At 54.3% G+C, this 25,693-nt stretch overlaps 1 protein-coding gene and 1 pseudogene across 1 annotated transcript in view; both read left to right on the forward strand.

The window, feature by feature from the left end:
- The window catches only part of Nkd2 (NKD inhibitor of WNT signaling pathway 2), a 35,741-nt gene extending 10,492 nt beyond the window's left edge, over nucleotides 1-25,249 (forward strand). Inside the window, exons 4-10 of the mRNA XM_004666118.2 lie at nucleotides 16,770-16,830; nucleotides 18,161-18,288; nucleotides 18,887-18,982; nucleotides 20,202-20,349; nucleotides 21,262-21,346; nucleotides 22,728-22,855; nucleotides 23,689-25,249. Of these exons, the coding sequence (XP_004666175.1) occupies nucleotides 16,770-16,830; nucleotides 18,161-18,288; nucleotides 18,887-18,982; nucleotides 20,202-20,349; nucleotides 21,262-21,346; nucleotides 22,728-22,855; nucleotides 23,689-24,275 (1,233 nt within the window). The 3' untranslated portion in view covers nucleotides 24,276-25,249. The remainder of the gene's footprint in view (nucleotides 1-16,769; nucleotides 16,831-18,160; nucleotides 18,289-18,886; nucleotides 18,983-20,201; nucleotides 20,350-21,261; nucleotides 21,347-22,727; nucleotides 22,856-23,688) is intronic.
- On the forward strand, nucleotides 25,241-25,383 carry LOC123456316 (annotated as a pseudogene).
- The last annotated feature ends 310 nt before the right edge of the window (nucleotides 25,384-25,693 follow it).

Raw genomic sequence — 25,693 nt, forward strand, 5'->3', positions numbered from 1 at the left:
AGAAGGTTCTGGAAGGTTCTGGTAGGCATGCTACTGTCCTGGCCCACTTGTAAGTAGTCTCTCTAGGTGGGCTTCCTTTCTTATAAGCGTGGGGGTACTGAGGCCAAAAGCCACCACCAAACACCTTTCTTCTGAGTTCCTTGCTCAGCTGTTTCCACTTAACAGAGTGGGCCAAGAGCCTTTTCCGAAGCCAGAGGGGGAGCAGAGAGCCAGCATCCAGGACAGGACCCCCGAGTCCCTCCTGGGGGGTGGCGGTGAGAAGCTGAAATCACCTTCATGGGAAAGGAAGGGAAAAGTTCCCTTCTGCTGTGTGGCTGTGGCCCATCAGGCCACTGTTCATGTCCTTGGCGCCTGCAGGTGGTCTTGGGAGGAGCTTGGGGCCCTGGGGCAGCACAGGGTCCTTGGAATGTGCAAAATGGGTTAGACTCCTGGCAGAGAGGGTGGCACCTGGAAAAGTGAGTGGTCACATGTGCTGGGTAAAAAGTTTGAGGCTGTTGGTGTCATTCCCATAGCTCCCCGCAGGCTCTCTGCTCGTTTTGGGGGGGATCGTGGGTCATCACAACACAAGAGGGTGCCCCTTCCCCTAGTGTGAGCACTTAGCATGGGTCAGGGCAAGCGGGCATTTGTTGGACCACCCAGTAGGGACAGAGGGTCCTTTTCAGGCTCTGTCTATCCTGTCTCCTTGGCTTGGACTCCAGGTAGCGCTCACGGAAGCCTAGCGTAGGGGGCTGTACGGAGGAAAGCCCTGGCCAGGCCCGTGAGAGGTGAGAGGTGTCCCCCACATGCTGGGTACCGCCATGGCCTGCTGGATCCTTGAAGCCATTCCAGGCAGAAGTGCAGTGCAGTGCGGGATCTGGTGGTACCGGTCCACTGGATCTGTCGCTCACCGAAGATCCTGCCCGTGGTCAGAAGCTGGCGCAGGCCCCTGACCCGTCCACGTCACAGCAGACTGCCCGCTGCCGGGTTGGCACGTGTGTAATCTGCTTTCACACTGATGGGAGATTTGGCAGTGCCCCGCTGGCAGCCCTTCATGCCAACATTGAACAAATTGGGTCTGTTGGATCCTGTTTGCCGCGCACAGCTGGAAGGCACTAACTGCAACGTCGGGCCGGCAGCCGGAGGGAGAGATTTATTTTACTTTTGTTCTGCAGAGTTTTCCAAGGAAGCCATAGTTAGTTTTGAGCTCTGAAACCAGAGAAGCTTAAAAAAATACCCATGTAATATTTTAATACAGAAATTGAAATGGAGATTAGCACACCGTCAGACATCCCGGTGGATCTATGTCTTGAGTTCTTTTTTTTCAAATTTTTTTGTTCATTTTTTATTTATTTATTTGAGAGTGACAGACACAGAGAGAAAGGCAGACAGAGAGAGAGAGAGAGAGAGAATGGGCGCGCCAGGGCCTCCAGCCACTGCAAACGAACTCCAGACGCGTGCGCCCCCTTGTGCATCTGGCTAACGTGGGTCCTGGGGAACCGAGCCTTGAACCAGGGGCCTTAGGCTTCACAGGCAAGCGCTTAACCGCTAAGCCATCTCTCCAGCCCACGTCTAGAGTTCTAAGGAGCTTGTACTGTGCTCCAGAACCCGCGAGGTCTCCCTTCTATGTGTCCCCTGGGGCTGTGGGTGCTCAGCAGCGCTCACCTTGTCCGGGAAACAGCAGCAGGTGCTCTTCCTGGCTCTGCCCCACCCGAGAGATCTGGGGTCTTGAGTGGAGAACTTCCCAGAACGCAGCTTCCTGTCGGCTGAAGGGAAGTGAGGTCTTTGTATGTCCTGTGTCCAGCCTTGAGGAAGCTCTTCCCAGAAACTGCATGGAGAGGCTGACCCCTGTTATCCAAGTACCTCTTCCTGCCTGCCCCCAGGGACCTGGCAACTGGCCAGTTAGTCCCTCTTCCTTGCAGAAACCTCCAGCTCGCTCTCAAGAGGAGCTCAGAGTGAAGGTGGGATGGTCAGAACCCCTCTGTTCCAGCTGGAGAGATGGCTTAGTGGTTAAGCGCTTGCCTGTGAAGCCTAAGGACCCTGGTTCGAGGCTCGATTCCCCAGGACCCACGTTAGCCAGATGCACAAGGGGGCGCATGTGTCTGGAGTTCGTTTGCAGTGGCTGGAGGCCCTGGCGTGCCCATTCTCTCTCTCTAGCTGCCTCTTTCTCTCTCTCTGTCTGTCACTCTCAAATAAATAAATAAAAATAACAAAAAATTAAAAAAAAAACCCTCTGTTCCTATTTGGGGTCTCACAGGCTATGGTGAACCCTGGCCCGGGGGCTTTGTTCTTGGACTTCTGGTCGGGGTGTGTGTGGGAGAGGGGGTCTGGCTGTGTGGACCCCATGCCCTGTTGAGGTTCATAGCTCTTCCTTGTACCTCGACTAAGCTGGAGCTGGGTGGTTAAGGTGGCATGTAACCCAGGCTTCGTCCTCCTAGGGGGTGCCCACTGAAACCCCTGTACACTTCATTTGGTTTGCCAGCCAGGATCCCTGGGCTCACCTCGTCCTTGGGGCTGTCTGTCCAGGTACCCATGGGTGCCCTCTGCTTGCAGCTCACTGTGGTCGTAAGCAGTGGCCTTGGGTCAGCTCCAGCGTTGTGTGGGAGTCCTGGAGCCCTGCTGCCCTAGGGTAGAAGAGGTTTTGGTCTGAAGAGAACACCAAGTTTCAAGAAAGACTGCCAGGGAAAGAAAAGTGCAGTTACACTTGCTGGGGTGACCTGCCTTCCGTATTGCATCAGTGGGAGGGAGCTGGTTTCTGGAGGTCAGGGGAAAGAACTCTGGTGGTTCGGAAAGCAGAAGCATGTTTGGGAGGGGGAGCCCCCGTGCAGCTAAGAGAGTGGGTTGCAGAGTCAGAAATGACCCCGAGGCCTAGAGAGAATTGGCCGGAGGCCCAGCCCATGGAGAAACTTCCAGCAGCCCGACTCCCTGACCTGGGTGGACGGGAGGGTGGGAATGAGTAAGATCTGAAGAAGAGGCCCAGGAAGCTCAGCGTGTCCCAGATAGCGTGGGGAAATCAACGTGGGGTGCATTCTCAGAGACAAGGGCAGCCCGCAGCAACCTGTATGTCTTAGTGTCCTGCTGTTTTTAAAAAAATACTTTAATTTTAATTTTGTTTTGTTATTCGAGGTAGGGTCTCACTCTGGCCCAGGCTGACCTGGAATTCACTATGCTGTCTCAGGGTGGCCTCAAACTCACGGTGATCCTCCTACCTCTGCCTCCTGAGTGCTGGGATTAAAGGCGTGCGCCAACACACCCGGCTCTTAATATTTTTTTAAATTTATTTGAGAGAGGGAAAGAGGCAAACTGAGTGTGTGTGTGTGTGTGTGTGTGTGAGAGAGAGAGAGAGAGAGAGAGAGAGAGAGAGAGAATGGGCACGAATGGGCATGCCAGGGCTTCTAGCCACTGCAAATGAACCCCAGATGCATGCGCCCTCTAGTGCATCTGGCTTACATGGGTACTGGGGAGTCGAACCTGGGTCCTTTGGCTTTGCAGGCAAGTGCTTAAGGGCTAAGCCATCTGTCCAGCCTAAATATTTTTATTTATTTATTTGTAAGCAAAGAGAAATGGAGAGACGAGAGACAGAATGGATGCAGCAGGGATTGCAGCTGCTGCAAATGAGCTCGAGATGCATGCGCCACTTTGTGCATCTGCCTTCACGTCGGTACTAAGGAACTGGACTCAGATGGTTAGGCTTTGTAGGCAAGTGCCTTAACCACTAAGCCATCCCTCCAGCTCCAAGATCCCTTCTGAAAGGAGGAATTCAAGGCACACCGTGTTGAGTCCTGGAGCCAGGATCCCAACCCAGGCAGATTGCCCAGAGCTGCTCCTCGGCCCCTAGGCTGTCTGCCTGCCTAGAACCTCAGCTGAACCTCTGCCAGGGGGCACCCCAGACCGGGGCTCTTGAAGGCTGCTGGGCATGCAGGAGAAGACCGAAGGGTGGGCTGCTCTGGTGTGGACATGAGTGGGATGGTGGTTTGGGTGAAGGGGGGCCATCTCCAAAGGAGTCCTGTTAGTGCAAAGACCCCGAGGCAGGGCTGAGTGGCACAGGAACTGGCTGCTGGCTTTGTTCCACATGCTGTCAGAGGGGCACCAGCCTGAATGTTCTTTGGAGGTTGACCTCGTGATTCCTTTTGCTTGGGAAGGACAGAGGTCGGCACGGGGGTTGGAGGGCAACCAGAGCATACCACCCCTGTGTTGGGATTTCTCAGGGAGCGGAAGGAGGGGTGCAATGGGCACATCACTGTCCACAGTTCGGTCTGAGGGGCCCGAGGCCTTGGTGGACAAGTCCTGGGTCGAAGGGTAAAGTGACCAGGCCAGAGCCCCATCCCCCAGCCCAGTGGCCGTGTCCTCGGTCCAGTCTTTCTGCTGTTCTGTGTCCCAGTGGCCTGTGAGGCCTGCTGGGGTTTCCTGCCCCTTAAACGCTGCCTTGTAGCCTGTGGCCTCCCAGAGCCTGTTCTGAGACAAGATCATCTGTCGTCTAACGGGACAGATACGTGGGCCTGTGGCCACTTCCACCTCTCACAGGGCCTCATGAAGTTCTCTTAGGGTGGGTTTGAAAGAGCAAGGATTGGCCTCTGTCCCTTTAAGGCCCTCTGCAGCCCCGTTACCAGATAGGGGGAGGCCCCCTTTGATCTTCCAGCCCAGCCAGGCAGCAGAGTCAGAGAGGGGCCATCAAACTGTTCAGGGCGTGTTTCCACAGGACTCTCAGGAGGGCACTAACCCCCCCCCCAAAAAAAAAGAAAGAAAAAGGAATGAAAGAAAAAGAAAAGAAAGAAACACCATTTATTGCTTGTTTCTGAGTTCTTGCTCCCTCCCCAGGGGCCTGGCACCGTTTCCAGTCTGCTTATCTCTGCTGAGGACATCGCATCACACGCTAACACACGGTGCCTTCTAAAATAAAAGGAAAACAGTGACTTTGGGTTCAGTCGGTTTGACTTCCAGCTTTGGAATCCATCTGCCTTTGGAATGGGAGACGTGGGGGCTTTAACAGGAATGAATCAAAGATGTCTGGCGGGTCTCCAGAGGGAACTTCACTGTGCTGGGGTGTGTGCGGTGGAGGCCAGCGTCACATGATCAGAGGCTGAGGACGTGGGGTTCGGAGTCAGGCAGACCCGAGTCTGAGTTCTGCCTGTCATTTTGCAAGCTCTGCGGGGGGCGGGGGGTAAGCTGAGAGAGGCCACCAGGCTTAGTTTCCTTTGTTGATAAAATTCTCAACGGCCAGCTCTGAAGACAAAAGTGACAGGGATGAGCTGGAGAGATGGCTTAGCTGTTAAGGTGTTTGCCTGCAAAACCAAAGGACCCAGGTTCGAATTCCCCAGGACCCACATAAGCCAGATGCACAAGGTGGTGCATGTGTCTGGAGTTCGTTTGCAGTGGCTGGAGTCCCTGGTTCACCCATTCCCCCCTCTCTCTCCCTCTCCTTCCCTCCCTCCCTCCCTCTCTCCCCCTCTCTCTCCCCCTCCCCTCCCCTCCCCTCCCCTCCCCCTCCCTCCCTCCCTCCCTCTCTCTGGTGGCTGCACACGTCTTTAATCCCAGAACTCGGGAGGCAAAGGTAGGAGGATCGCTGTGAGTTCCAGGCCACCCTGAGACTCCGTAGTGAATTCCAGGTCAGCCTGGGCTAGAGTGAGACCCTACCTTCAAAAAAATTTTTTTTGAAAAAAGGGCCAGTCTGTTGGGTTTGCCTCACACACAAAATAAATAAATAAATAACAATCATAGGGTACTGAGCAAAAAACCAGGGAAGTAGCTTATTTTATGATCACTTAATTCTCTGGGCAGGAAGCGCATGTACGTGTGGTGGTGGGGGGCTTAATACTATGCTAAGTGTGTTTTGTTGGAGGGTCGGTCCTCTGTTCCCACAATCATCTTGGGTGATGACGGTTGCTGGGGAGAGATGTGGAATCTCCTTGTGTGGGGGTGTAGGGACAATTGCGGGCTGAGTTTCTCTTTCTCACTTGCGTTGGTTCTTGTGGGTGACCCAAGTCACTTGAGTCCCTCTATCTGAGCAAGAGGTAGAAAGTTCTAGACCACTTACTGCTTATGACCCTTCCTGCACTGTCTCGTGTGGGAGAAATTTCTCCAGCAAGTGGCCACGGCTCAGTCCTGTAACGCTTTCTCGTAGCATTCACTCACTCTGTCCCTCATCCAGGTGATGAGTGACTGCACACATTCTGGACCCCCCGGTACATGTGTGGACACTCATGTCCCCAGAACACATGGAACAGGAATTCCTTTGGGGCCACGTGTGGGATTAGTACATTTCTGAGTGAGTCGGTAGTGCCAACGAGTCAGTTCCCATGGGCCAGGAGATGGAAGTGTGAGAAAACACATTTTCTTTCTTTTTTTTAAAAAAAAAACAAAAAAAACCCCAACATTTATTTATTTATTTACTTGAGAGAGAGAGAATGGGCACATCAGGGCATCCAGCCCCTGCAGATGCACTCCAGATGCATGCGCCACCTTGTGCATCTGGCTTACGTCTAGGTACTAGGGAACCGAGCCTCGAACCAGGGTCCTTACGCTTCACAGGCAAGCGCTTAACCACTAAACCATCTCCAACCCCAAACACATTTTCTATTGAAATGATAGAGATGATCTGGAGAGATGGGTTAGCAGTAAAGATGTCTGCCTGTGAAGCCTAGGGCCCCAGGTTCAATTCCCCAATACCCACGTAAGCTAGATGAATAAGGGGGTGCATGTGTCTGGAGTGTGTTTGCAGTGGCTGGAGGCCCTGGCACACCCATGTGCGCCCTCTTTCTCCCTGTCTCTATCTCTCACAAATAAATAAATGAAAACAAAAGATCGTTTTTTAAAAATATCTTATTTATTTATCTATTTGACAGAGAAAGAGGGGGAGACAGAGAGAGAGCATGGGTGTGCCAGAGCTTCCAGCCACTGCAGACGAATTCCAGATACATGTGTCCCCTTGTGCATCTGGCTAATGTGGGTCCTGGGGAATCGAACTTGGGTCCTTTGGCTTTGCAGGCAAACACCTTGTTGTTCTTTTGTTTTTTAAAGATGCTAGAGATGATGAAAGACTGTGGAAGTGGTATATCAAGATGGAAATATTTGTATCTCTGGCCTGGAAAATGCAGTGGTCGCAAAGTGCTGGTGTATGTTGATGTTCGTATGTTTTGGGAAACTCTGTTAACCCCCCCCCCAACCGCCCCCAAGTTACTCATCTAAATGTAACTTTCAAGTTTGGATAAAAATCTCTGCTGAAAATGGTCCTCACCCAGAAGCATGAGTGGGCAGAGAAGAAATACCCTGCAGATCTCGGACGACGCAGGAAATCCTCTGTGCATTTCTGCAATCCTCGTCCCGCGGTGCCTCGCTACCCGCCGCCGTCGACTTGGGCAATCAGGACCATGTGCCCCCTCAGCTTACGAAGGGGACCCGCTGGGCCTCTGCTGCACATGTGTTGGAATTATTAAGCCCATAAAACCACATTGTCACATCTGAAACTGTTTAGCCGCTGAAACTGAGACGTGACTTCAAAGCTGGCCGTGCATTTCCAGACAGACGCGCGGGCGGCGCACCTGGAAGTGGAATTCCAGCCCCTGGCGGCCAGGAAAGCAGCTCCCGCGCCTTCTCCTAAGAAAATATTGCTCCTCGGAGCCTGGGGCCAGTTGCCACACCTTCCAGAAACTCTTGTGGGGGAACGGGACCTCTACATTTGAGGGCTCCCAGCTCATTTCCTCCCGAGGCCTCTGCGGCCCGCCTTTACCCGTAGCCCTCTCCTTAGACCTCCTCTTTCCTTCTGAACCTCACTCTGCCTTACCGAGTGCCCACGCCATCACGTGGGCTGTGGTCCCCCTTGACCCTGCCAGCCCCAGCCCCCCTTAAAAGCACATGGGCGGGGCGTGGTGGTGCATGACTCCTTGAATCCCAGCGCTCGGGGAGGCAGAGGTAGGAGGATCGCCGTGAGTTCGAGGCCAACCTGAGTCTATGTAGTGAATTTCAGGTCGGCCTGGGCCAGAGCGAGACCGTACCTTGAAAAACAAAACAAGAAAAAGAGTCATGGGGCTGGAGAGATGGCTCACTGGTCAGGTCGCTTGCCTGCAAAGCCTAATGACCTGAGTTCAGTTTACCAGTACCCATATAGTGCCAGATTGGTACAAGGTGGCACACATGCATCTGGAGTTCCTTTGCAGTGGCTAGAGACCCCTGGCGTGCCCATTCTTTTTCTTTCTATCTGCCTCTTTCTCTCTTTCATATAAATTAATTAAAAAATATTTTTAAAGTTTATTTATTTATTTGACAGAGAAAGATGGGTGGGGGGAGAGAGAATGGGCGTGCCAGGGTCTCCAGCCACTGCAAACGAACTTCAGACGTGTGCGCCCCCTTATGCATCTGGCTAACGTGGGTCTTGGGGAATCAAACTGGATCCTTTGGCTTTGCAGGCAAACGCCTTAACCACTGAGCCATCCCTCCAGCCCAGTTTTTTTTTTCTTTTTTTTTTTAAAGAAAGCACCATGGCTCTGGCTCCTTTCCAGCTATCTCTTTCAAGAATTTCCAGGCTGGCTTCAAACTCCTGATCCTCCTTCCTCCGCCTCTTCAGCAATATCCTACCGGCATGAATTTCCAGGCCTTTGTGGCTCCTTAGGGTCCCATAGTGGTCCTCCCTGTCCCAAGAGTGTAGTCTGTTTCAGGGGTAGTGAGCTGCTTAAGGGAAACCCACGTGAATCCTACGTCCAACACCCTAACATCCCCCGAAGACCGAAGCGCAGACAGTCCTCCCCTTGACCAGGGTCGCTGCTGCCCTCTGCGTGGCATGTGTTCACCTGAGCCTGTGTGCTGTAGCCTACCCGAGGGCAAGTGGCTCATCTCCTACAGCCCCCCACCTTCCGACCCAAGCCCACAAACCCGCTGCAAGCCTCACACTGGCCCCCCAGCAGGCTGTTCTCAGCCCCAACCTCAGCACTGGACTCCACAGTGGACGGGACTGACTCTGATGGATTGCGCTGAAGAGAGGGAGGGATCCTCCTGGAAGCCCGTCACGTGGTTCTGGAGGGTTCTGCCTCTGGTTGGGGGCACAGTAGCTCCGGGGGGGGGGTTACTGGGGACTGGCGCGGGCGATTTCCCTGGCGACCAGTAGCCAATGGCAGTAGGGGATGGGTACCCGCACAAACCTTTCCCCAGTGCTTGACAGATGTCTCTTCTCCAGGGGGCCTGGGACACCCAGTGGTCACTGCTCTGTCGGGCACAGCTGTGGAGAGTACCTCCACCCAGCTCCCTCTCCTGGGGCAGTGCCCTCCCCAAACCTGATCTTTATTCCTTTTTCTCTCTTTCTCTCCCAGCCCTGTGTCTCTGTCTTCCACCCCACTCCATCTCCTGGTCGGATTCCTACAAACTGAGCCCCATTCTCTTGTCCCCACTTCTGGGGTGCTTTGAGGAGACCTGATAGCGTATCCAGTGTACCCTGAAGGCTGCATGGCCTTGACCTCACTCACATTTGATGGCTGCAACCAGGGCTTCCAAAACCCGAGGCCGTGGCTAGAAGCCATGAACCGAGGGAAGCTATGAGCTTGGTTAAGGGTTACACATGCGTTTTTGCCACGGAGATGCCCGCTCTCCTCACCTGAGCCCCCACTGCCTGGCGCGCCTGGGCACAAGTCCCTGGAGCCGAGGGCAGGAGGAGAAATGCGGTCTTGCCTCTTGGACAAGAAACAGAGTTTATTTTCTGGATGGGGGCAGACATGTGCCCCTGCGAAAAGGTAGAATTCTCACCAGCTTGGGTGTGGTAGTACACATTTATAATCCCAGCAGGAAGACCGGGAATTAGATGCCATCTTGGTTTAGCAGAGACCCTGTCTCAAAAAATAATAATAGGCGCTGGGCGTGGTGGCACACGCCTTCGATCCCAGCACTCGGGAGGCAGGGGTAGGAGGATCACTGTGAGTTCGAGGTCACCCTGAGACTATGTAGCGAATTCCAGCTCAGCCTGGGCTAGAGTGAAACCCTACCTTGATAAAACAAAAAGCAAACCAATAATAATAGCAATAATAATAATAATAACAGGGCTGGAGAGATGGCTTAGCGGTTAAGGCGTTTGCCTATGAAGCCTAGGGACCCATGTTCAACTCTCCAGATCTCACATAAGCCACACGCACAAAAGTGAGGCAAATGCAAGACCCAACATGTGCACAAGAGGGTGCAAACATCTGGAGTTCGATTACAAAGCACCAACTCTGCCTCTCTCTCTTTCACTGGCTCACATAAAAAAGACTCGCCTGTTGACGGCTTGCCTCCAAAATACTACTACTACTAATGATGATGATAAAAAGAATTCTCAGGGCCGGAGAAATGGCTTAGTGGTTAAGGCGCTTGTCTGCAAAGCCAAAGGACCCAGGTTCGATTCCCCGGGACCCACGTAAGCCAGATGCACAAGGTAGCGCATGTGTCTGGAGTTCATTAGCAGCGGCTGAAGGCCCTGGCACGCCCATTCTTTCCCTCTATCTGCCTCTTTCTCTCTCTCTCTCCCTCAAATTAAAAAACAAATTCTCAGCAAGGAGCCAGAGGAGGTTTCTATGCAAGCCAACATACCCATTCCTTCCAGTGAGGACCCGCATGCGTACAGCCATGGCTCTGGCTTTATGGACTCTCAATCTCCCCTCATTGTTGGGGGTCACATGAGATCAGGAGTTCCTAACTTGGTCTGGGTGGCTAGAGACAAGGCCACATCTCTGCCGAATATGCTGTTGGTCCTGGATGTGTGTGTGTGTGTGTGTGTTGGGGGGAGTTTGCAATGCACACAACTGTTCCAGAAACCCACACTTCAAGGGCAGGTGGTTGGCAAGGCAACCCCTTCTCCATATCTTGGCTTCTTTCCAAATAAAAAAGGAATCTTGGTGCTTAGGACCCTTGAAGCAGGCCTAAAGTAACTTTATTCTTGGCACCAGCTTGTCCCTGGCCTGGATGGGGTCCCCTCCGTTCTAACTTGGCACCTTCAGCCACCCAGCTAAAACCCTGGGGGGAGTTAACTGCCTTGAGGCCCTCCCACCCTGAACTGGCTCAACTCCGTGAGGATGCTAAGGTGTGGTCTCCCAGGACCCTTGCAGGGGTAGATGGCTTGGCATCATCTCTATCAGTGTAACTCAGGGACGCGCTTCCGTCTGCTGATGGTGGGGGCTTATGCTAATCACTGTCCCTGGTCCTGTCCAGTGCTGGCGGCAAGACAGGCTGCCCCCCCCCCACACACCTTAGAAGGTGGAAGTGCAGCTTGATGGGAAGCCTGGCTTGCTACCGCCACCCAGTGGCCACTGTGGGGAACGTCCAAGGAGCTGTAGCCTGGGCTGATTTTCACCATGGCCAGTGCCAGGCAGGGGCGAGTTGTGTTAAAGAGCTTGTGGCTTAAGGGGCAGCTGCCTGGAGTCTGAGCACCACAGCAAGTCAGTAGGAGACGTTGGTGGTGGCCTGGAAGGAGAAAACTCTGTGGGACCAAGGAAGCAGGGCTGGGACTATGGGGACCCCACAGTGGTGAGCATGGTTAAAAAAAAAAAAAAAAAGCCTGGGTGTTTGCGAAGTCTGACCTGTCCAGGGACGTTGCAGCCGGGCAAGGCCGACATGAGCGGGTCACAGATGTGCCATGAACGCCTGCCAGTGTCTTTGTGGGTAGTGTTCACACTAGGACAGGGGCCCCACGGACAGACAGACAGCAGTCGCCAGGACACTGGACAAGGAGGGGACCCGGTTACCAGGGCGACAGGCAGGCTCAAGGATGCCCATGGCTCAGGCACCAGGGAGCTTGCACAGACTGCCAAGCGATAGCCTCACTGGGTGGCTGAGCGTCCTGGCCACCCTGGCGCAGTGTCCCAGGGTGATGACAGAAATAGACATGAGTGTCCTGCAGCTCAGAGTGTAATCAGCAAGCCGGAGCCAGAGGGAGTGACCGCTGTAGCATCTGCAGCCAGGGTCCATCAGACGGTTGTTTCATGTGGGGTTCAGGCGATTTGGGAGGTGAATGTGGGGGTGGGGCCCTCAGGAGAGACAGTTGGGGGCTGAGGCGGCCAGGCTCCAGCACAGCGGGGGGAGGCGACGGCCACGTGTGCCAGCCATGCCTGGGAGCCCAAGTTATAGAGACGTGGCTGCCCCGGGGGAAGGGGGGGCCCATGTCTGGCCTTTGGCTATGAACAGGTTTTATGTCTTACAATTAAAGCTCTCAGCTCTTCTATTTAACTGCAACAGTTAAGATTAAAGGGCGTTTCTATGTAAGCAGGACAGATTTGACTGAAATCGCCAGGCAGAGGCCAGAATTACTCTTCCCGCAAACGCTCATTTCCTTCTTCGGTGCCCGGGCTCTCCGGCCACTGCTGGCTTAGCGCTTATAAACCCTGCATGTCCTAGGATTGCTGTGTGCCAACCCACTGTGCTGTGGTGACCATGCCCAAGGTTGGGGGCACAGCCAGTGTGGTCTTGGTCAGTTACAGCACCCTTGGGAATGTCTCCAGGAGACCAGTGCAGGATCTTTTTTCTTTTTCTTTTCTACTTCTTCTCCTCCTCCTCCTTCTTCCTCTTTTTCTGTTTCTTGTGGTGTTAGACTTTGAATCTAGAGCTGTTTGTGCCAAGTACTCTTCCTGTGAGCTCCATCCACAGCCCCCTTTCTGTTTTGAATGTCCATGCCTCAGTCTTGTGTGCAGCCAAAGTGCCAAAAAGTAATCTGGTGCTCAGATTATTTTTTTAAAAAATATTTTGGGTTTTTTTCCTCTTTTTTATTTTAGTGAGAGAGAGAGAGAATTGGTGCACCAGGGCCCCAGCCACTGCAATCCAACGCCAGATGCTTGTGCCATCTAGTGGGCATGTGCGACCTTGCGCTTGCCTCGCCTTTGTGTGCCTGGCTTATGAGGGATCTGGACAGTTTGAACATGGGTCTTTAGGCTTCAAAGGCAAGTGCCTTAACCATTGAGCCATCTCTCTAGTCCTGTTTTATTTATTTGAGAGAGAGAGAGAGAAGCACAGGGACAGTGAGAATGGGCACGCCAGGGCCTCTAGTCCAGCAAACGAGCTCCAGACGTATATGCCACTTTGTACATCTGGCTTACGTGGTTCCTGGGGAATCTAACCTGGGTCCTTTGCAAGCAAGTGTCTTAACTGCTAAGCCATCTCTCCTGCCTCAGATTATTATTTGTTTTTTTTTTGTTTTGTTTGGAGGTAAGGTTTCACTCCAGCTGATCTAGAATTTACCATGTAGTCTCAGGGTGGCCTCAAACTCACAGTGATCGTTCCACCTCTGCCTCCAGAGTGCTGGGATTAAAGGCGTGAAAGGCACGTTTGATCATCTATTGCAACCTCACAGACAGGGTGTAAACCTCACAGAGTTGTTGAGCTTCACGGGCAGGGCACGTGGTGCCCATCGGCAGCCAGGCTGGGGGCCGTGGTAACTGTAGGCTTCAACCTGCCCGTTGTAACCCTGGTCATCAGGGACTGTTCCAGCTTCTCCGGCTCCTGACAGTTTTCTGGAAGCTGCCACTTGTGCAGTGTGGGGCAGGGGCTCCGGCCGTGTGTCGAGCGATGCGGAGTTCTTTCCGCAAGACCCGCTGGCATGTGGCTCTCAGACCCGAAAGGGCCGTTGCTGCCACAAGCTAAGGACCATCTGGTAACACAGGATCTAAGCTCTGTCACCTAACAGAGCCTAACGGGGGAAGGGACAAGCCACAGGGAGAGGAGAGCGAGAACCTCAGAGCTCTTTACCGTGCAGCCTCCTTGCCCTTGCCTACCCCCATGTCTAGGCTGAGCAGGGCTCCTGAGGGTAGGATCAGGTGCCCCAGGGATGCCTTCTTTGTCTCCCATCCAACTACTAACCAGACTCGACCCTGCTTAGCTTCCGAGATCAGAGGAGACAGGGCGCGTTCAGGGTGGTGTGGCCGTAGACCTGCCTTGTCATTTACACAACACACCCTCCCTGCTGGCAGAAACCACAACCTGTGGCCTGGTGCCAACTGGCCTTGACTTCCCTGGGTCACTGTTTCTGCTCGCCACAGATTTGCAGCGCCCGGTCTTGTAACCTGGAGCAGACCCGTGAGCTGTGGCCCCTCGGGTCTCTCCGAGACGAAGCTGAGCCCGCGGAGTGCACATCTTTGGGCTCCAGACCCCCCACTCTACACCTCACAGGAGTTGGAACCGCAGCTTCATAGGTTGTCTTGACTTTAGAGAATAAAGACACTACAAATCAAGTTTTTTAGAATTTACTGGGTTTGGGGCTTGGAGGGATAGCTTAGTGGTTGAGGCATTTGCCTGCAAAGCCAAAGGGTCCCAGTTCGATTCCCCAGGACCCACGTTAGCCAAATGCACAAGGTGGCGCATGCGTCTGGAGTTCTTTTGCAATACCTGGAGGCCCACGCATGACTATTCTCTCTCTCTCTCTCCTTCTCTTTATTTATTTATTTGAGCGAGAGAAAGAGGTAGAGAGAGAGAAAGAGGCAGGAAGAAACAGAGAGAGAGAATGGGTGCACCAGGGCCTCCAGCCACTGCAAACAAACTCCAGATACATGCGCCCCCTTGTGCATCTGGCTTATGTGGGTCCTGGGGAATTGAACAGGGATCCTTTGGCTTTGTAGGCAAACACCTTAACCTCTAAGCCATGTCTCTAGCTTCTTTATCTCTTTTAGGTAAGTAAATAAAAATATTTTGGGAGCGCTCATATGAGCTCTGGAGATGAAAGGCAGGGTCCCCCTCCATGTGAGGGTGGGGACCCCTTCATTTTGATTTCCACACAGCAGTGCTCTTGAAGTAAAGATTCCTGCAAAGTTGGGGTTTGGCTTCCACAGTGGCCCAGCCATCGCATGCACGCAGCTAAGCTTTCCAGGACCCGGGGAGTGGAGGGGGGGGCCTGTGACCAGTCCCCGGTAGGTGTTCGCGTTGTCCTCCAGAGGTGGTTCTGAGGAGGCCCTGGCTCCCTTCTCCACGAGGAACGTGGGTCTGTATCCTCGCCACGCCCAGCCTAACTCGTGTTGGCTGCGGTCCTGCGTATCCTGCGCACCTGAGCTGTTCTGAGCATGTCTGGCGCGTCTCTTTCACGTCTCCTGAGTAGTTTGTCCATTTGGGTTGAAGTGCTTGGGTTTTTTTTTTTTTAGACTTTTTTTGGTCATTTTAATTTATTTATTCGAGAGGGACAGAGAGAGAAAGAGGTAGATGAGAGAGAGAGAGAGAATGGGTGCGCCAGGGCCTCCAGCCACTGCGAACGAACTCCAGACGCGTGCGCCCCCTTGTGCATCTGACTAACGTGGGTACCGAGGAACCGAGCCTCGAACCGGGGTCCTTAGGCTTCATAGGCAAGCGCTTAACCGCTAAGCCATCTCTCCAGCCCAGTGCTTGGGGTTTTTCACAGTTATTGCCTTATGTCTGCTACTAGAGATGGGATGCTTACCACCCCCCCCCAACCCTGTCCCCAAAGCATCTGTTTTTATGACTCCTTGCTCTGGGTTGTAGGGAAGCTGCGTCCTTTGTATCCTAAAGGTGGGCGTAAACCCCATGAAAATGGTGCTAAGTGGTCTGGTAGGACATGACCCTGCCAGACGTCCCCTTGTTCTTTACGGTGAGGAATGTGACCATGTTCTCTGGCTCCTGTGGTCAGTGCAGTGGGGTGAGAATGTGCCAGGCCACTTGGGCTCTCAAAATGCTCTGGATGAGACATAAAATCGAGGGGGGTCTTGTCTCCTTCTGGCTCATGTCATCCCCAGGGACACAGCCAGTTGGTCAGTTGGATGGGGAGGGGGGTGGCGTCTTAGCTTGGCTTCGCGTCTCTTTTACGGCTCTCAAGACTTTGAAGCCACCTGGAGTCTTAACAGAAATGGCAGGAAACTGTCAGGAAACACCCCCAAGGACTCCTCCCGCCCCCACCCAGTGCTGAGCCGGAGACCCCACATCCCCCCACCACGCGGGGGCCCTTTGATTACAGATGGCTTCCCTGGCACGGTTTATGTTTCCTTGCTCGTATCCTTTGCTTCTGTGGTTTATTTACGAGAACCATGTGAGCTTTTTGTTCCGCGGACTTTCTTGGCTGCCACACGTTTGGGATGTGTTTGAAGTCCTTCCTGTTTCTGCATAACTAGTCTTGAGATCAGCTGTGGGCCCAGCGCGCGTCTCCCGGCGGGTGGCCCCATGCTTCAGCCCAGCCCTGGAGGAGGTGCCAGTCCCTCCGTAGCTCCAGCAGGGTGGGCGCCACCTTGGGTTTTGGGGAACCATAGCGACAGCTTTGGCGGGAGACACCGTGGGCTGGGCCACCGGGAAGAGGACCAGGTGGGGCTTTTGGACTTGAGGCCCCCAGGGGTCAGCAGCATGGAGCTTGGCTGCAGCATGGACTCAAATCTTACTTTGAGGGCTGGAGAGATGGCTTAGCAGTCAAGGCGTTTGCCTGCAAAGCCAAAGGACCCTGGTTCAATTTCCCAGGACCCACGTTAGCCAGATGCACAGGGGGTGCACGTGTGTGGAGTTCATTTGCAGTGGCTGGAGGCCCTAGAACGTGGATTCTCTCTTCCCCACCCTTTCTCGGTCAAATAAATAAATTAATTAAATATTTTTTTAAAAAAAAATCTTACTTTGAATGGCAGGCATCGCTGTAGGCAGCAAGAGCTAAGTACTAGAAATGACCTTGGCACACGGAGGCCTGTGTGTGACTTCTGCAGTGTGAGATTGGGAGGCTGCTGTTTCTGGCACCAGAGATTGAGACACCCATGAGGTCTCAGGATGGTGTCCATTCTGGTCCAAGCCTTGCAGAGCTCATGTCTATCACTCCCCTTTCTCCCCGATCTGCCCAGCTGAGCCTCATGGTCATTTGCTGTCCTGTCCTCCTGCAGGAACTTCCCAGTGGGGATCCCAAAGAGGAGCCGTTCCGAGAGGACCAGGGTTCCCTAGAAGGTGAGTTGGGCTTTGCAATTGCTCTTCGCTGGGCCTCCCAGACTTTGGGAGCAGGGCTGGCAGTGCAGAGCCTTGGGCATCCCCTCCTGCATGAGCTCAAAGCAGTTCCCAGGCTCCAGAACAGCTGGCTTGGGAGCACACAGTAGCCTCACTCTGGCCGAGGTCCTTACAGAACAGGAGGCTCTGACCCAGGAGTCAGAAAATCAGAAAGCCAAGCTACAATGTCCCTGTGCATCTGGTTGGTTTTTTGTTTTTTTTTTTTTAATTAAAATTTTTATTTTTAGAGTGAGAGTTGGCACGCCAGGGCCTCAGCCACCGAAATCGCGCGCCGGACGGTTGCGCCACCTAGTGGGCATGCGCAGCATCGCGCTTGCCTCACCTTTGTGTGTCTGGCTTACGTGGGGTCTGGAGAGTCAAACATGGGTCCTAAGGCTTCGCAGGCAAGCGCCTTAACTGCTAAGCCATCCCTCCAGCCGCCCTCCCCCCGCCCTTCATTTGCTTTCTGTTTGGAGTTCCAGGATTGAGCAGGGAGGCGGGGCTGTGTCCTGTGCTGATACGGAGCGCTGCCTGAATGGACCACCTGCGACACGAGCCCCAGCCAAGACACTCATGCACATATGTGTTTGGTGTGATCAGCCCCACCTGGGGCGTGTGACAGGTCCTGTGGGTGCAGGGGTCCGACTCCAGAGCCACCTTCATACATCTGCTGAAGCCCGGGGGGGGGCTCCCAGCCCTACCTGCCGAAAGCTCAGGATCGGAGCACCCTCCCCGCTCGCTCCTAGACAAGGATCGGCCCAGTAGCCTTGGGCTCCTGTCCTAGGGACCTTACTGTTAGAACCAGAGTGGGCTCCTCATCACACTGGGATGCAGGGGAGACGAAGCCGTCCGTGTAGCTGAGTAAAAGCCCCGCGTGCGACTGACTCTGTCGGTGGGTTGAGCTTGAAGGCTACTGGGGAAGCGCAGGGAATTTTCTGGAGCAGGGGCCGCTTTGCCATGGGCCTGAAGGGCCTTTCCCCCACGCCACCTGTGCCGTGACAGCTGCATCCAAGGGTAGAGGGACAGTCTGCCCCTCTGGGAGCCAGGCTGGGCTCTGTGGCATTGCAAGAGAGTGTGCTTGGCTGTGACTGGCCAGGTGAGACCTCCTTCCCTTTTGGGTGCCTGGTACACAGGGGCAGACTCGAACCAGGAAATGGCTTAGCGGTTACAGCCTTTGACTCTGGAGCCAAAGGACCCCGGTTCGAATCCCCAGGCAGACTCTTGCTCAGGACCGTCTCTGCCTTCCCTACTTCGGCCCCTTTGGCCCCTGCCTCACCAGCTCCTGTCTCCTCAGTGGTGCTGCCCCCAGAGAAGGCTGAAGGCTGTGAGAATCCCGCTCAGCAATTCAACGTGGATGACGTGGAGAAAGCAACCAGCCGCGAGGGTCCACGGGGACCTGGCAGAAAGTCCTTAAATATTGACGTAGGTCCTTTCACGTGGGTGGGGTGCCTCCCTGCTGCATACCTGAGTGTGTGTGTGTGGGGGGGGGGGTCCCTAGAACCAGCATGAATGCTAGTGCCTAAATGGGTGGCCAGGGGCATTCACACCCTGTGGTCTCCTTAGCCAGTCTCAGGACCTTGAAGTAAGACTAGAACACGCTTCTTGGGTGGGCAGAGGACATCGCTGTGAACTTGGCCACGCCTGGCCAATGGGACGCTGAATAATCTCAGAGTTCTCCCAGGCGGGTCCTCGGCACATTAGAATGGGAACCAACAGCGGGGTTTCCCCCCTGCACAGGCAGGGGGCAGCAGAAACACTTGGTCCCCACGTGATTGCTGGGCACTGACACATGCCGCCGTGGGGAAAACTTGGGTCGTGGGGCTTTGAGACAGCTCCCAATGAGGAAGGATACGACCAGGCAAGGGTTAATGAATGGTTCTAGACAGTCTGCCCCTGGGCTCCCCTCTCCTGGCTGGAAACGGGAAGACCCCCCCACCTCCTGCCCCCAGCCAGAGAGACTCCTGGGCTGGAGCCCCAGATGAGTGCTTCCTGCCCGCTGTTCCCCACATGCCACTTGCAGGCCCTCCAGTGTGACGTCTCCGTGGAGGAGGACAACCGCCAGGAGTGGACGTTCACACTCTATGACTTTGACAACAGCGGCAAGGTCACCAGGGAGGTAACTTGCTCGTGCTACAGACAGCTGGGGGTGGGCTGGGGTCAGGGTGTGACCGACGAGATCGGGACCAAGTTGGGTTTTTTTTTTTTCTTTATTTGAGAGAGAGAGAGAGAGAGAGAGATAAATAGGTAGGGAGAGAGAATGGGCGCGCCAGGGCCTCCAGCCGCCGCAAACGAACTCCAGACGGGCGCGCCCCCTTGTGCATCTGGCTTTTGTGGATCCCGGGGAATCGAACCTGGGTCCTTTGGCTTTGTAAGCAAATGCCTTCACCACTAAGTCATTTCTCTAGCTCTTAAAAAATTATTTTTATTGACAACTTTTATACTTACTGACAATAAACCATGATAATTCCCTCCCCCCCACTTTTCCTTTCACAACTCCACTCTCCGTCATATCCCCTCCCTCTCTCCGTTAGTCTCTTTTATTTTGACGTCATTGTCTTTTTCTCCTGCTATGAGGGTCTTGTGAAGGTATTGCTAGGCACTGTGAAGTCATGGATATCAAGGCCAAATTCTGTCTGGACAGTTGTATGTAAGGAGTGGTACCTTTCCTTTGGCTCTTACATTCTTTCCGCCACCTCTTCCACATTAAACCCTGAGCCTTGGAAGGTGTGACAGATACGTTTCAGTGCTGGACACTCCTCCGTCACTTCTTCTCAGTACTATTGTGCCTTTTAGGTCATCCCAGTGGGACTAAGTTGGTTTAATAGACATATGGACAGACAGCTTTCTGATCCCCAGGATGTGTAGACAGACAACCCTGACTTTGGCAGATGGCGTGTATCTAGCCCAACATGGTCTTTGACTATAGCTGCAGTATTCCTAGGCCGAGCCCAAGGCAGCAGCCTTACCGGGCAGCCTCTTTCCCTGGAGTGGCCCCTGGTCAGCCAGGCTGTGTCCAGGATGGCCAAGGACACTTGGAAAGGTAGCACCTGTGTTGGCCACGGGACATTAATACAGTGAAATACATCTGTCTGGGTAAAAGTGAACGTGCTTGCTTATCTAATGCTATGGACTGGAGAGGGTTAGAGATGTGACTCCACGGTGTCCTGGGCTGATCTAGAGAAAAGGCAAAGCCACCCAGACAAGACACCTGCGTGCACTTGTCAGTCTGGGATGAGGAGCGAGCGGAACCAAGGTCCCTGGGGTAGCCGGGCATGAAGGCGTGTCCGACACGGAGGGTGGGCAGTGTCCCATGATGTCTGCTCTGTCGGTCCCAGGACATGTCCAGCTTGATGCACACCATCTATGAGGTTGTGGACGCCTCCATCAACCACTCCTCAGGCAGTAGCAAGACCCTCCGCGTGAAGCTCACCGTCAGCCCCGAGCCCTCCAGCAAGAGGAAGGAGTGTCCTCCCGCGGGCCAAGGTGGAGTCTGCGGGCCGGGAAGCCTTCCCCACTCGGCCCCATCTCCGCAAGCGCTGCCCCAAAAATCTGGCCTTCAGGAGCATCCCACCCCTGAGAGCCACCGACTCATAGCTATTACCTCCCCGGTGTGCCTTGGATCGGTGCTTAACTATGCCCATTTCCTGTCCACCGCCCTCAGTTCTCCTCAGGGCAAAAACAAAAAAAAAAAAAAAAAAACCTCTCATTTCCACAAAGTCCCAAGTTCAACCTGGCCAGGCACAAAACTGCTCAGTGAGTAGACAGATGATCAAGAAAAGGAATGCATGAATCATGGGTGTGGCCGTGAAAGTCTATGAATCCTAGCCTTTAGGCAGGAGGGCCGGAAGTTCAAAGCCAGCATGGGCTACACAGCGATGCCACCTCAAAATAAACAAGCAAAGCATGAGTGGATAGATGCATGCCCAAGTAAGACAGGGATGAAGAATGAGGGCCAGGCGGCCGACTTAGGAGGATCGCTGCAAGTTCAAGGCCAGCCTGGACTACAGAGTGGGTGTCAGGTCACCCTGGGCTAGAGTGAGACCCTACCTCAAAAATAAAATAAATAAAAGTTAAAAAGAAGCCGGGCGTGGTGGCGCACGCCTTTCATCCCAGCCCTCGGGAGGCAGAGGTAGGAGGATCGCCGTGAGTTCGAGGCCACCCTGAGACTCCATAGTGAATTCCAGGTCAGCCTGAGCCAGAGTGAGACGCTACCTCGAGGAACCAAAATAAATAAATAAAAAGAACGAGGGCAGACAAGTGAGGGGAGAAAGCTTCAGTAAAGGCACAGAGGAGCGTGTGGGTAGGAGGCGGGTGAGAACTAATGGGGCAAGGAGCGAAATGAAGGAATGAATGGACAGACAGGTGAGGGGTGAGTGAATGCACCATCTGTTTCAGACCGGGAGCCCGCTCGCAGCCGGGCAGAGAGCGAATTCGCCGAGGAGCCCCGAGTGACTGACAGGCGGCTGTCTGCCTACAGTAGGTAAGAAGTGGGGTGCTTCCTGCGGGCCATGCACCCAGGCAGACCTCTGGGATGGGTCCTGTGTGCTGTAGAAGGGGACAGGAGTGAGGGCGTCCCAGCTGTCGGTCCGAGGAATGGGCTGGGTTCCAACGGGCAGTTGCTGGAGGGATCCAATAGACCGCTCTGGCATTTTGCCTTTGGAATTGACGGGAGCACAGCCCATAGAGCACCCTAACGGTCAGGACCCAGTCCATCCCCATGAGGCCTGTGGTTGATGACCATACTGGTTCTGGGCAGCCGTGATCAGCTGTGCGCTTGGGTGTCTTTTTGTTTGTTTGTTTGTTTGTTTTTCTTTTGAGGCAAGCCCAACTGACTGGCCTTTCTGTTTGTTTGTTTTTTGAGGTAGGGTTTCATTCTAGTCCAATCTGACCTAGGATTCACTATGGAGTCTCAAGGTGGCCTCGAACTCACAGCGATCCTCCTACCTCTGCCTCCTGAGTGCTAGGATTAAAGGCGTGTGCCACCACACCCGGCTCAGACTGGCCTTTAATGAGGGAGTGTAAGAGTGAGAGAATTGGCACACCAAGGACTCCAGCCACTGTAATCAAACTCTAGACATGCAGACCACCTTGTGAGCATGTACAGCCTTGTGTGTGCATCGCCTTGTGTGTCTGGCTTGCTTAAGATCTGGGGAGTCAGATGTGGGTCCTTAGGCTTCACAAGCAAGTGCTTTAACTGCAAGGCCATCTCTCCAGCCCATTTTTGTTTTTTTGTTTTCTTAAGATTTTTTTTTTTTTTATTTGAGACCAAGAGAGGGAGATAGAGAGAGAGAATGGGTGTGCCAGGGCCTTTAACCACTGCAAACGAACTCCAGACACATGCGCCACCTTGTGCATCTGGCTTACGTGGGTTCTGGGAAATTGAACCTGAGTCCATAGGCTTCACAGGCAAGCACCTTAAGTAAGCCATTTCTCCAGCCCCATCTTTTTAAAAATTATTTTTGTTTATTTTTATTTATTTGAGAGTGACAGAGAAAGAGGCACTTAGAGAGAGAGAGAGAGAGAGAGAGAATGGGTGCCTCCAGCGGCCTCCAGCCGCTGCAAACAAACTCCAGACGCGTGCGCCCCCTTGTGCATCTGGCTAACGTGGGTCCTGGGGAATCGAGCCTTGAACTGGAGTCCTTAGGTTTCATAGGCAAGCGCTTAACTGCTAAGCCATCTCTCCAGCCCTCATGATGTTTTTTTTTAATGACACACAACATTGTATGCCCAGTCTCCCACTTTGGACAGTGGAAGTTCGTCAGGTTCTCAGCCCCCCCAACCTCTGCAGACACCCCCTCCACAGAGGGTTGAGGCTCTGGCCACAAACAGGTGTCCAGGCCCGTCCTCTGTGCTGCACGCAGGAGGCCCAATGCTGACCACCAGCCCTGCTCCGTACGAGGATCCTACTGCGTGGACGAGAACACGGAGCGCAGAAACCACTACCTAGACCTCGCTGGCATTGAGAACTACACATCCAAGTTTGGTCCCGGTGGGTATTAGGGAACCCCTCCTCCCAGGCACCTCCCTGAAGGCACGGCGGTCTGAAGTTCCCTCTGTGTTGGGTCCTGAGTGTCCACGCCCCTCTTGGGCCCCCAGTGGTCCTTTTGTCCAGGCATGGACTCATATCTCTGCCTGCAGCGTGGAAGGTGCGAGACTGTGCTCAGAGGCGCTCGGGGCCCAGGGAAGATGCAAGACTACTGGGTTTAGGTTCAGGAGCCCCTGCCACCACTGGGGAGTTGACATTTTAGGATAGGATTACCGCTGGAGCAGAAGAGGTGGCCAGCCAGCATTGTGGATACCCGAGGGCCTGTCCACCACCCCTTCCTGATCAGGCAGTGCCCCTCATGGCATTCAGAGACAGAGAGAGAGAGAGATATCTGAACCACAGTTGCTGGCACCTTAAGAGCTGGGGACCAAACTGCCCAGTCGGTTCAACCGCTAATACAATAACTGCATGGCTTTAACTGGCTCCAGATATCCTGGCTGGCAGTCCCTGGCAGGATGCCTCGTTTGTGAAGAGGTGGTCCTATATGCTATCGGGGGGGGGCTTTCAGGGGTGCTGCCTCAAGTCACCGTATAAGGCTGATCTGAAATGCTTAACCTGCATGTTTCCATGGGGTCTGGGCCTCTCTCAAAAGGGTGATACCAGGCCCCTGATGTGCCCACTCACAGCTGGCGCCCAGAGTGCTCCGAGACGGGACCTCTGCCCATGGCTTGGCACACGCGGCCATCAGAGCAAGACCTCTCCGATGGGGATCCCCCGTGCCGCTGTGACACGAGTCCCAGGCCTCACTCCGGGCCCGTGCTGTGTTCTGTCCCCAGGGTCACCGCCAGAGCAGGCCAGGCAGGAGCACCACAGCAGGGCTACCCATCTGCCAAGCAGGTCCCGCTCCCAGGACTCAGATGCCCACGCTGTGCACCACCGCAGGTCCCAGGTGCTGGCTGACCATCCTGTGCCCAACGTGGAGCCCGCCACCCGGGCCCTGGCTGCACAGCCCCGGTTCAAGGGACAAGAGAAGCAGTTCCTCAGATCCCCCAAGGGTCCAGGGAAGCTTTTCGGGGCGCCGGGCGGCAACAAGCCTGGGAAAGCCCTCACTTACTGCCTGCCTGTCGTCCCGCTGCCCCAAGCCACCCAGGATGGTCACCACCTCCCACAGCCCCCACCACAGCCCCCGCCGCAACCCTATGGCCACAAGCGGTATCGGCAGAAGGGCAGGGAGGGTCACTCGCCTCTCAAGGGGCACGGCCAGCCTGCCACGGCGGAGCATGAGGTGCTGCGAGACCTGCCGCCCACGCTTGGGGCTGAGGGCTACGCGGTGCCCGTGATCCAGCGGCATGAACACCACCATCACCATCACCATCACCACCACCACCATGACCACCACCATCACCATTTCCACCCATCCTAGCCTCCACGCAGGCCTCCCACACCCGGACTGCATTGCATAGCCGCTCACCCTCCAGGGCATGGAGAAGGTGCCAACTTGTGCCCACAGGGGGAGGGGTGAGTGACACCATCCCCTAGCTCAACACCCGACTGCACACGTCACGTTGGGCACCAGGGAGACGGTGCCAGGCCAGGCGCTCATAGACAAAGCCCTCCTCCGAGTATGTTCCTCGATTCCAGGCAGACACCAGCACATTCGATGTTCCTAATGGTTCCCAGTAACGCGTGCTTCCGTGAGATCCGTGCAGCCCAGACCCGAGGGCAGGACAGTGCCCAATCCTCTCACTGGTGATGCAGATTGGGACATTTTGGATACTCTTCCCGGCATCCTCATGGTGTTTCGGCCTTTGGGTGCCTTGGGTTGTCTCCGTCCTGTGGCTGGGAGTTGGACGAAAACTGCAGAATTTTTGAGGTTTATTCATTATAAAGTTAAGAGGCTGGGGTTGAGGAGCAAGTGGCTTTTCCTCCATGTCCCCAGCATCCTGTATTCCCCCACATGACGCCCAGCACAGCACAAGAGGGTGACCAGAGAAATCAGCAATAGATGTGGGGGTCACCCACAGTAGAAGGGTCTTCGATGGGTTACATGTGGGGCTCACCGGTCCCTGGAGCCTCCAGCGTTCTCAGAGGTGGACGAGGACAGGCCCGGGGTCCAGGCAAGCAGGGTGGAGGGGACAGTGGATGGTCAAGATGCCTCTGCAGCCAGGCGGGCAGGCCCTTCAACCAGGGGTGGCCTTTGGGGCTCCCTGCTACGGAGCGATGGTGCCCCAGAGCTTCCAGGCACGGACGCATCGTGTGCGCGGGCCCGCGGGGCTTCGAAGGCAAAAGCAAGTGAGTGCCAACCTGGCCGCGGAGATGTTCCTGTCGCCATCATAAAAATGCGTGCATTCTGTAATATGTCATGCCCTGTATTAAAACAAGCTTTCCAAGGCTGGACTTTTCAGGGATCATTTCTGTGGTTCGTTCCTAGAGAAGTCGCTCTGACCGCGTAGAGCCCTGGAATCCACAGACTGATGATCGTTCCTGCTCCCCCTCGGGGACTTGGAGGGAGAGGATGCAGTCCGAGTGGCTTTCTTTTCTATTGCTGATCCAATGATAGGCTGCAGTTTCATTAGTGAACCCTACTCTGTACCCTTAGGGCATTTTCTCACATTTCCGTTAGGTTCTGCACCCTTTTCAAAAGCTATGATTGTCCCAAGCTCTGAAAGGCAAAGAAAGGTCGGGATTGTGATGATAGGTCAGTGAGATGGCATAGTCAATGCCAAGACAGCCTGTGCTGAGAGCAAGAAGACCTTGCTTCAAAATTTAAAAAAATAAAAATAAAAATAAGAAAATAAAGCAAACTTTCCAAAGAGCTGTGTTCTATCCACCTGCGGCTTG

This window comes from Jaculus jaculus, chromosome 20 (genome assembly GCF_020740685.1).
Source record: "Jaculus jaculus isolate mJacJac1 chromosome 20, mJacJac1.mat.Y.cur, whole genome shotgun sequence".
Lineage (NCBI taxonomy): Eukaryota > Metazoa > Chordata > Mammalia > Rodentia > Dipodidae > Jaculus > Jaculus jaculus.